Raw genomic sequence first — 11400 nt, 5'->3', positions numbered from 1 at the left:
GTCCTACACAGCAGCACCAGAGCTCCTTGAAGAGCAGCATTTCCTGAGCCCCGAGTGCTCCAGATGCTGCTGTCCTGGAGCACTTTCTGCTGATGCTCCTCAGTTCCCCTTGCCTTGCGTGACTACCCTGCAGCTTGGCTTTGTTTATTCCACTTTTCCTGCTCTTTAGTTACGAGCTACAGAAAGGAACCAGCCACTTTTGCTGCCTCGTTCCCTCCGTGGTGCCAGCGCACGTCCGCGGGCAGCGGCGGGTGTGTCCCTGCCATTCACGTGAGCCACCCTTGCAAAATCAGCTCCCTCAGCTCCCAGGGCAGCAATCACAGAGTCACACAGTGGGTTGGGTTGGAAAGGACCTGAAAGATCATGTGGTTCCAAACCCCCTGCCATGGGCAAGGACACCTCCCAGCAGGCCACAATGGATCTAGCATCGTCAGGGACAAGCCTGTCAATATTTCTGTCAATATTTCTGTCTGAAAATTTGTGTTCTGGGTGATAAAAAGGGTGAGGATCTGTTGCCTGGCTATGAGGAGGACCAGGTGTAGCCAGGCTTGGTCCAGCCACACATCCTGAACTCTGAGATGCCAGCTCCCTGCTGGAAGCCACATCACCACCTGAGCGTGTGGGGTGGCAAAACACATTGGCAGAGGAGCACACACTTGTGCTGAGCACGGGATTAGTATGCCCAGAGTTTACAGCAAATGGATGAGTCTTCAGGTCACTGTTATAAAACCAGCCTTAATTCATGACTGCTGTCATGGTCATTATCATCTTCCTTCAGAGCAATCCTCTGGCTCTTCCCTTGTGGAGGTTGGTAATTTCCCAAGTGCTACATGTACAAAGATAGTATTGGGGATTATCTGGGATCTCCCCCTAAAGGTTCCTGAGAAAGGTCATTTATCCCAATTGCAAACTTTGAAACAAAGGTAGAAAGCTAGAAGACTACACAGCAACACTGGTAGAAATCCTGAAACCCAGGAATTTATCCTCCTGCCTCTGCAAAATTTAACAAATGCTCTGAGACAGCCTTCATCTTCTGCACAATTATTTTCCAAACAGGAGAACTTGATTCTTCTCCCAGAAGGAGCAATTAAAATAGAATGAGTTTTGCATTTGCCAGCTAATAGGGCTTGATGCACAAGCTGCATGTGAAAGAAATGGGTGACTTCCAAATTCAGATGAAGTTCCCTTGGAAATGCTGAATAGAGAAAGAACAGACAGGTTAAAAGCCAGAAGCAGATAAGCCCTCTGAAAAGCTGCAGAAAAGTCAAGGTAAGTGTAGCAGGACAGATGCATGGGTCAGCCCATGGCAATTGTGTAAAGGGCTTTTCAGTACCATGAATGGCATCATCCAGCAAACCAATCCTTCCTCTCACCTTCCTTTCCAGGAGGTGAAAACAAATCCTTAGAATATTCTCCCTTAGCAGGAGATGCCTTCACGTGGCACAGTGTGTGGCTCACCAGGCACTGCTACCCTCTGACTTCTCCTAGGAAAAGTGCTGAGCTTTTGCAAAGTGATCATAAAAATCCCACAAAACAGTAAGGGATCATTCACTGTTGGAAAGAAAGTCCTCCTAAATATTTTTCTGAAAGGTTTCTGAAAAATCTCTCAAATGTGTCTCCAAAAAAGACTCCAAAGAAAAACAAAATAAAGCAAGAGTTGCCTGAATGCCTCTGATCCCAACTGCTCCTTTGAGCTTGTCTTTCAGCATTGTTTTTTCTCTTTGCCCCTCCTGGGACACCAGCTAACTTTCCAATAAATCACATGTAGAAGGAAGAATTTCCCCACAGCACAAAAGCAGGAGTAGAGTTTTCCAGTGACAGCCTATGGGTGGCTTCCCCCATCTCCAGGTGACCCCTTCCAGGGGTCAGCACATCTGGCTGAGCTGCCTTGGCTTCACTCAAGCCTCTGCCTGGCCTTTGACACAGGCAAAGGCTTTTCCTTTCCAGTGCTCCCACAGTGAGGCAGGAGCTGCCTTTGCCCACCCTGCAGCCCTCCCAGCCTGGCTCCCCCACAGCACTCAGGGCAGGTCAGCTCCAAACCTCCCTCATCAGCCAGGCACACAGAGCTCCCAGATCCCCCTGACACTGCAGGAACACGTGTTTTCCACTACAGCCCTGCATGTGAGATCCTCCTTGGAACAAAGCTCAGCGCTGCTTTTCCTCCTGCCTTAAATATCTTTCCAGAAGGCTGCCAGAGAGCAAAAAAAATCTCTAGAAGAAAAGCACCTCTGGTTCATATCTCAAGATGTAAATGAGCAAAACCACATCATGAAACTTCTCAAAACACAGCATTTTGCAGTCAACATTTGCTTTGCCAGCCCTTCAGAGGCACCACCTTCTGTTCACTGCTCCAACCCTGGAGAGCACTGGGGTTCCTCTGGCACAGGAGTGACCCATGAGCAGCAGCCTGGCCATGCTGGCATCATTTTGGGGCATAGAGCACACACTTCAAAGCTGTACTTTTCCTAAATGGCTTTCTGCATGCATTTAATTACTTTGCTTAACTGGAACTGCTGCAAATGAAGGAATCATTATTCTAAAAAATAAACAAGGGCAGCTGCACATCCCTGCAAATTTTCAATAGAAAAACACTTTTGACTCTTAAGGAGGGGAAAGCAAAATTCTCCTCCAAAAGACTCTTATTTGGTCTCAGTTTACTGTTCTTGCCCCAGTCCTGAAGGGAGTTCCCAGGAGCACAGACATGGTTCCAGGTCATGGTGACGTTCACACAGGCTGGGCTTCATGTGGAGATGCTCTGACAACACTGAGACACCAAACCCCTGGTGCAGTATGGCTCTGTGCTGGATACCCAGGGCTGTTTGTCACTGAAGGCCCATCCCAAATGCTGCTCATCCCAAGGTCACCCTGACCCTCACTCAGCAGTTTCTGAATGGGGCTTTGCTTCTCCCCTTCCCTGACTGCTGTTATCTGAGGACTCCTGCAGCTCTGGGATGGGTACCCAGGGGGGTTCCAGCTCCTCCATCACACCACAGCCCTTGGCTGGGACATCCCTCAGGCTGCCACACCCAGCTGGGCCCATGGGAGCTCTCTGCCCCTCGGCCAGCACTTCCCCAGGGAAGTTTTGTTCTGCCTCAGCACCAGCAACTTCCTTCTTCCTTTCACTTCCACCTTTCATCATACTTAAAAAATATTAAAAAGATTTCTTTAGAAAATGACAGATAAGTTTTTATTCCCATCATTTCAGCACTCCTCATTTCCCCATCTTTCAGCTGCTCTCCTCTTGCTTCATCCCTGGGCACCCCTTGAAGGCTGAGGCGTTAATATCTCACTCCCCTTGGTGGGATAATTGGCAGCACTCACCCTCACATCACTGGGTAAGGCACAGTGACAAATCCATGGGGAAAAATATCCCCAAAGTGTCACTGAATCAAAGCAAGGGATACAGTCCTACTGATCAACTGAGACAGCTCAGCCACTGATCAAATCCATCTGTGTCTCCCTCCCTGAACACAGAGGGGTGAGAAATCGATTTGGAGCAGGGTGAGCATTAAGAACTCCCAAGAGTTTCCACCATGAGCTGTAATCTGGAGACACCAAAGTCCTGGGGAGCTGCCCAGCAGCCTGTGGGAAGGCACCCTGTGATGGCTCCCCAGGCTGTAGGATCCAGGGAAATGACAGAGCCAACACAACAGGGAGAGCAGCCCCCACCCACAGCACCTGGGGGCTGCTGCTGGCACCCCACAGCAGCTCAGAGGATGGAACAGGCAGCAGGAGTGAGGCAGGGAGCACTGCCAAAGCACCAGGGAGAATAAGCGACAGGAGAGAGCAAAAAGCGAATTGGATTGAAAGGATAATGCACCTCTATCTACTGGAAACTGCTGGGACTCATAAACCTCCAAAAGCAAGCCTAGCAAAGCCAGGTTACACAAAAAGCACAAAGGAGACCATCACCCCATCACCACACATCCCAACACCTGCCCAGGAGCCATGGAGTGAAAAGCCAGGGCTGTATTTCCAGGAGATGAAAACTCAGTTTTCTCAGTTGTCTCAGCAGATGGGGCTGCTCGTGGTTGTTAAGCTCATCTGAGCAGTTTTCCCTACTCCTGTCTACTCAAGTGGCTTCATTTTGCAATGAAACAATTAGTCACCAAGCCAGATGCCAAGAAGCTGTAAACAAGGGGCACTCACCTAGATGAGGAGCAGACCTACTTTCCACCCTTCCAAGTTGTGAAGACTTTATATCTCTCAATTATGAAGCATCAAAGAAAAGAAGACAGAGCAGATTCGACATGGCTTTCCCTCTTTCTCAGGCTTTGGAAGGAACAGTAATTAGTTTAATACCAAGAAGCTGAGCCTCCCCCAAAATCCAATGCCCTGATACAACTGTTCTGCCTTGGGCTGCTGGGATTAGGAGGCTGGAAGTGTTCCTCCTCAGCCTGAAATACCAGGACTGCATCATGCCAGAAAAATATCAAAGAAAAATGAGAGGGGTAGTGAAGAAGAGAAATAAAAGAAGAGCTAAAAGAGGAGCTGGGTATTTTTCACACACTTGAGTTATGCAGACAACTGAGCAGGTGGGGTTTCAGTTTGGGCTTTTAATAGAAGGAGAACTATCAGGGTATTTCTCTGCCAGAGCAAGCAAAACAATCTTGAGTCTTTTGTGTTCTGCACTTGACACCCTCTCTTTTCTCTTTTTTGCCTCCCACTCCTGGGTTTCAAAAAGGTAATGATGACCAGGGAGTGAATCTGAAGCCACGATGGGGAGTGAATGTGGCACTGAGCTCCAGCTGCCAGCAAAGGTGGCTGGGAGGATGTGCCTGGCCAAGGATAACTGTAACTATCCCTGTGCTCCTTGGACAGTGACAGTGGCTGCCCATGGAAGCACCAGCAAAAAATGATGCCAGGCCAGGATCAGAGAGGAGAAATGCAGAAATGCTCTGCCCTTCCACTCAAGTAACTATTAGGCCTGTCAATGTTGATCCAGCCAAATCTGATTCCCCTCTTTCCCAGTGCTCAGGTTTGATCACCTGCTGCCATCAGGTAATTCAAACCAAGCAAAGACCCAACCAAGCACTGTCACCACTTTTTATATTTTTGATTTTATTTTTAATTTTTATTAAAAAACAACCATTATTAAAAATGAATCATTTACCGTAAGGCTTTAGCCAGGGGGAACTCTCATTTCAAATCTCATAAACAAAATGCAGCACAGTTATAACCCATAGGCACAAAAAAAAGACCCCAGTTTAATAAAAAAAAAGAGAATACTTTAAACCATGGCTTATAACTATGCAATTGTCTCAATGTCAATAGAGAGAATTTTGTTAAAAGCCTGCAGATCAGAATTTCATGGAAGACTTTTAAAATCCAAGGGAAGAAGGAAGGACATGCGTGTCTAAAAAAATAAAAGGCCCTTGGATGTACCTATCAAGCCCAAAAAATTGAAAGTTGGTGAATAATTTTATTTAAAAAAGAAACAAAACAAAAATGAAACAAAACAAACAAAAACCCTTAAAACATTTCCTTGGACTGGGAACTTCAAAGTCAAAACCAAATAAAAATGGTCTTAAAATATATACATATATATGGCTTTTCATTTTTCCTATCCATTTATTTTCAAACAAAAATAAATTTAAGGGTGGCATTTGGTTTTAAAAAACGGTTCTGTCCTTCTCTTCAGCTGTCAGCTGGAGTGGATGGGATGGAGGCACTGACTGGTGGCTGCTCACGATGGGCTCAGAATCCCCCCGAGTTCTCCTTCATCCTCGCCAGTATCCGGGAGTACACAGGGGCTGCCAGGGAGAAGAGCAAGCTGGGTGGGTGACACAGAGCATCCCCCTGCCCCTCTCCTCCCAGTCATACTGCATCTTGCTTCGAGCAAGAGAACAGGAGAACCCTCTCTTTAAGGGATGGGGGAACACAATGGAAATTAGAGATGAGCTGGAGAGGTTGTTTTACCTAGTCGAGGATTCCTCTGAGAAACCTGCATGGAAAGAAAACAGGGTTTGCATAAATTCAACACATCTCCAACAGCCGTAAGAACAGTTTGTATGTCAATATAGTTATCCTTAGTCTCCAAAAGCTATGGATGCATGGCTCTTCATTATTGGAAGCTGATATCTAATATACCATGCCAAGGTTACATTCACAGTGTGCTGCAAACTGAAGCTTTGTGTTGCAAAATGTATTATTATTTCTCATAATTAAGAATTATATAAATACTAATTAATTATTTCTTATAATTTCCTATTAAATCATGCAAGAAGAGAGGATGGATCATTCCATGGAACACATACACTCACTTTCCTTGCAAGTCAGCATATGAATGTGACATGATCTTCCAATAATTGTTACCAAAATGCAATTTCAGCAGTTTCACAGTGAGAGGTTTTTCCCTTTTACCTTGGATAATGCAGATGCCTGTTTGAAGATTTCTAATGCGGGATCTGCAGGCTCGTCACCTCTTTCTTGTGGCCTTGAAGCTAAGGGTGGGACATTGAGAGCATTGAAATACTTGTCAGAGCATGCAGGCTGCTTCCTTCTCCTATTTTCTGCTGAAAATCCCACTACAGACTAATCTCTCCTCACCAAACTGAAGCAATTGCCCCATGTCCCCAATCCCTCCCAAAGCAGTTTTGCTGTAACAAGGTTTCTCTGGACATTTCTCACCATGGACTTACCCTGTGGCTGTAAGACAGAATTCACAGCATAAATGACACCATTTGTGGCCATGATATCACTTTCAGCAACAGGCTCCTTGTTGATATGTATTATGTTGTTCTTCTGTTCAGTAAAAGAAAAAATAAAAATGTAGAAGATTAGAATCTTCTGTCATTTCCAATGTTATTAAAAAAAACCCTTCACTTTGCATTCATTCATTTACTGGATGGTTGAAGGCATTTTCATTCCTCTTGGCAATTGAGGAGAATATGAAGACAAATTATAGCCTGAGCAGTTTTGCCCTGGAATGACTGGCAGGCTTTGGACTTCCTCAGTGCAACTGGCTGGGAATGCTGCCCCATGGCAGCAGAGCACATCCACCAGCACCCTGCCAGGGGGATGGATGGCTGTGGAGATGGGATCAGGACAGGGCAGAGCAGGACTGGACATGGGAAAAGCCCAGGATGCACATTGGCCAATTCAATGCACCTGGAAACACAGTCCCTTCCATTTTTTTTTTCTCCCCATTGTGTTTTCTTATTCATAGAGTGGGCCATGATTTTTGCTTATTTTCTGAAATGATTTTTTTCCTCACTAGAGGATCCTACATTCCCTTATGTAGTGTAGAGTTTTTGAAATGAAATTACGTATCTAAATAAACTCTGCTGCGCTAAGGGAGCCCATGCAGAGATCATTTTCATTACACAAAAAGATATGTTAGCTGAACAAGCTATTCATCTCATTTATTTATGTTTTTACCCCATGACTCAGGGTTAAATTTATAGCAGCTCCTGGAAATCATTTACAACTGGTCTTCTGGGGAGAAAGCTGAAGCAAACCACATTTCATTCTTCCAGCTTGTTGAATTGAACAATGGCAACAGTTCCTCCAGTACAGCCCAGAAAACACTGGTGGGACCGTGGAGATGCTCTCACAGCGCCCAAATGAGCACAGACATGAGCTCTGGTCCATGACATAGACAACCAAGCACTGGACAGCCCTGCTGAGCACAGAAGGCCGCCTGAGGTGACTCACCATGCTGACTTCCAGCTTGTCTCCCTGCATGGATTTCAGCCTCACCAGGGCAGTGACCGCGCCGCTCACCAGGATCTCGTCGGCCACGTGGAACTTGAGGATGTTGGCAAGCTCCTTGGCATTACCTGGGGGAAGAAAACCTTTACAGCTGCAAACCAGCACCAGCACTTGCTTCCCGTATTTCACGTGCTGGAATGGAATTACTTGGAAAACACCATAATTTCCTAGAAGGGCAAAGAAGCAATGTAAAATTGAAAAATAAACCAAAACCAAAAAGCAGGCAGAAGGGCCGGGTTAGGGCACTGAGGCCATTCCTGCCTGGGCAGGTCAGGTTCCCAAATCCAGAAGGACACTCTCCCAATGTCCCACCTTGGTACCTACCAAACCTGTCCTACACATGAATTCTCTCTCTCTTGGGTTTTCATCCCTCATTCTCTCACAGTGCCAAGTGAGAACCTGCTTCTCGGAATGAACCTGCTTCTCTTGCTGCTTTCACTTCCCAAGGAAGTCTGGGATGGGGTGGGGAAAGACCCATGTGAAATAAGGAAGCAGATAGGGCATTCTGGTATTTTCAAATGTCACCAAGGCCAAGTGTCACTTGGCAACAATCCTCACAGCTGGGTAGGAAGGGGAAAAGTGCAGGAGAAGTGACACTGATGTCTCATGGACTGATACCACCCCACTGAGTCTCTACTCATACAGCTGTGCTTTGAAACAGATTTTGGGAAGATGAGGTGCTTTCCCTGCACCATCTGTTTTCCAGTAGAGGTGGTGACGTGCTCAGCTTGGGCCAGTGGCACTTCTCCATCTCCTCCTTCAGAGGACACAGGGCCACTGACAAGCCCCACAGACAGACAGAGTCACTGACAAGCCACACAGACAGCTAGTGCAAAGGTGGCCTCCATCCACAGAGCACCTCCCTCACCAAGGGGGGTTTTTTCTTTCAATTCCTTCAAAGACTGTATGCAAGCTTTTTTTCCATTATGGTTTTCCTAGGGTGGCCACAGTTCACTCTGCACACCCTCACCAGCACAATCCACCTCTTCATCAGAGGCATAAACTAAACATTCTTGAGAAAAGAACATCTCAAGTGTCTGCATCTGGGAATCTTCATTCCCGCAGCCATTTACAACGGCTGCAAAACACTTCTGAAGTATTTATACGTTAAGCATAAGGCTAGACTGATATTACTGGTTCCTCATCCCTGCACTTAAAAGGATAACCAGCTACCATGGGCAGATGCTTCCCAAATTATGATGTCAATGTTTGGCTGGGTTTTAATGACAAGACATTGCATTCAAATACCTGACATTGTTTCCAGCCACAACCAGTTTTCAACATGAACAAAATAAAAGATCATGCTGCTTATCCAGAAGGGAGTTATTAAACATTCCCGTGCTTTTTTCCACACCCAGCCTGCATGCCTTTGCTTTTCAGGATACTGGTGTTTGTCTGAGCTAGAATGGTACATTGTTGGCTTCCCAGGATTAGACAGGACCTCCTGCTTTGTCCATGTATATGGAGAAGGAGAAACAGCCCCAGCCTTTTATTACTTAAATTTCATACAGTGTAACTTGAGGCTGTATGTGGACTATGTCTTCTCTTTGAAAAACTTACTGCAGACACTCCGATCCTGTGTTGTCAAGAGTCACACTCTCACTTCTTTCATTTCTTTTAGAAATATCTGGGAGTTATCTCACTTACACCACCAGTACAGCCAAATTAAAAGTCACAGTGAGTTTGTGACACACACTACAAACATGTCTTCCAAGAACACAGGCAGTATAAACCCCACCTGGGGAATTCAGTGCCACTCTGTGCATCCTCAGCTTCTGCTCATACAACTCCATTGGGTAGGAAGCTTATGTTTCCAACAGACAGAGCCAAAGAATGAGATATAACAGAGAAATTTGGCCATTCCTCCTGGTATCACAGCAGTCCCACACGGCAGCTCATCACCCAAATGTTGTGGAGATGCTCACCCAGCAGTTTGTTGAGCTCCCCCTGGGGCATGGCTTGGAAAGCTTCGTTTGTGGGAGCGAACACCGTGAAGGTTCCCGGCCTGTTGAGGTTCTCTGTCAGCCCTGCAGACTGGATTGCAGCCACCAAGGTACTGCAAAGCAAACATGCATCAAATGCTTCGCTGCAAAACACTTCACTGGTCAGCTGTGTGCTGGGCTCAAGAGAGAGCTGGGGAGTTACAATGTGAAACCCTGCTGGGGTGCAGCAAATCAAATAGCCAAAATGGTCATTAGGGAGGAGATGAGCCCGTGGGGTCCAACCAGAACATCTGAGAAGGACAAAGCGACCTGGGAGTGCTGACTCCATGGGGACCAGATGCTTTGGGGAGTCAGAGAGGTCTGGCTACAGTGGATCTGATGGGCAGAGATGGCTTCAGAGCCAGATTCTTGTGGTATTAAGGGAACCACTTACTCTTGGCTCACAGTTGACTGAGGGTTATTTGAAGTTTCACTCCCTATAATTTAGAGAGACCATGGTTTTGGATGATCTTTCTATGCTAGGAAAACATATACATTGTCATGACTACGACCCATAATAAATAGAAACTGCTTTGGCAGCTGTTCTAAGTGGCACTTGGGAAGAGCAGAAAGGTCACCTGAAGCGATGGTCTGCCTTGAGAACATCCATCACTGAGCCAGTTGGAGGAGTCAACATTTTGTCCACACTAAAGAGGGTCCCAAACCTTCCCCTCTTGTCATGGGCAGCAATGCAGGCGTTTTCAATGCAAAGGTTCTGCAAACACAATCACAGAAAAGAAGACTTCATTAGAATGCTTCAAAAGAGAGATGTTGGTGCTTTCCACAATGCTCATTTCCCCTTTTTACACAAATGCTGTAGCATCAGACACTGAGCATCCCCCAGCCCCGAGGAGCACAGCACACAGCAAGGACTCACATTGCGGTACACAAAAACTCTCAGCTCCTTGTCCCCCAGAGTCTGCAGCTTCTGTCCATGATACAGATATTTAGACGAGAGCTGGTCTTTAACAATGTGGTTCAGAAGCAAGTTTCTCATGTTGCTGTCAATAACAGGGAGTCCATCTGCAGCAAAAAGTATGGAAAGAACCAGCGACTCACTTAAAATGGCTATTGAGCCACTAAAAACCATTCAAACACAGAGCATTATCCACATCAGTTTTAAATTCTAAACCTGGATGCCACTGCCTTGAGGCATTTGAAAGAGGATTTGCATACTTGTGCACTGAAATCTGGGTGAAAACTGTTTGAAGAAGATCTGTGACCCAAACTGATGGAAGAAAGGGATTTAATCCCTGGTTTACCTTTGAACACATCATTCACTGGGGCAAGGAGGGTCACTTGCTCACTGCCAGTTAGATGAGAACTGAGCCCAGCTTGTCTGAAAAGGTCTGTAGACTTGGAAACTTCAGATTCTTGTGCCAACTCAAACACAGTCTTAGCTGAAAAGAAAGGCAACACATAGTAACCTTGCATTAAAGGTTATCCACTCATCACTATGCCCTCTAAATCCAGGATTTCCTTGGCAAAACAGACAAAAGAAAGGCAGCAGAAAGAACTGCAGAGAGGCACCAGTACCTGAGTCTGGGATCAGCAGCTCATTTACAAAATGCACCACGCCGTTGGTTGCCAGGACATCCTTGTTGGCAATGATGGGCTTCCCATTGAGGGTCAGCTCCTCCCCACTGCAGCCCACGTCCAGGGTGGCTCCTTCCAGGGTCTCCATGGTCAGACCAGCAATGATGGC

The 11400-nt window shown here is 46.3% G+C and overlaps 1 protein-coding gene across 1 annotated transcript in view; it reads right to left on the bottom strand.

Annotated features, from left to right (window-relative positions):
* Positions 1–5046: 5046 nt before the first annotated feature.
* The window catches only part of TGFBI (transforming growth factor beta induced), a 21941-nt gene continuing 15587 nt past the window's right edge, over positions 5047–11400 (bottom strand). The window contains exons 10-19 of the mRNA XM_005418860.2: positions 11232–11400; positions 10958–11095; positions 10573–10718; positions 10274–10410; positions 9639–9769; positions 7657–7781; positions 6642–6744; positions 6364–6443; positions 5920–5944; positions 5047–5753 (exon numbers count right to left, since the gene is read on the bottom strand). The exon at positions 11232–11400 is cut by the window's right edge and continues 33 nt beyond it. Of these exons, the coding sequence (XP_005418917.2) occupies positions 5698–5753; positions 5920–5944; positions 6364–6443; positions 6642–6744; positions 7657–7781; positions 9639–9769; positions 10274–10410; positions 10573–10718; positions 10958–11095; positions 11232–11400 (1110 nt within the window). The 3' untranslated portion in view covers positions 5047–5697. The remainder of the gene's footprint in view (positions 5754–5919; positions 5945–6363; positions 6444–6641; positions 6745–7656; positions 7782–9638; positions 9770–10273; positions 10411–10572; positions 10719–10957; positions 11096–11231) is intronic.

The sequence above is a fragment of the Geospiza fortis genome, unplaced genomic scaffold (genome assembly GCF_000277835.1).
Source record: "Geospiza fortis unplaced genomic scaffold, GeoFor_1.0 scaffold55, whole genome shotgun sequence".
Lineage (NCBI taxonomy): Eukaryota > Metazoa > Chordata > Aves > Passeriformes > Thraupidae > Geospiza > Geospiza fortis.
Note: the sequence above shows the minus strand (reverse complement) of the source record. Positions and strands in the feature narration are given on the sequence as shown.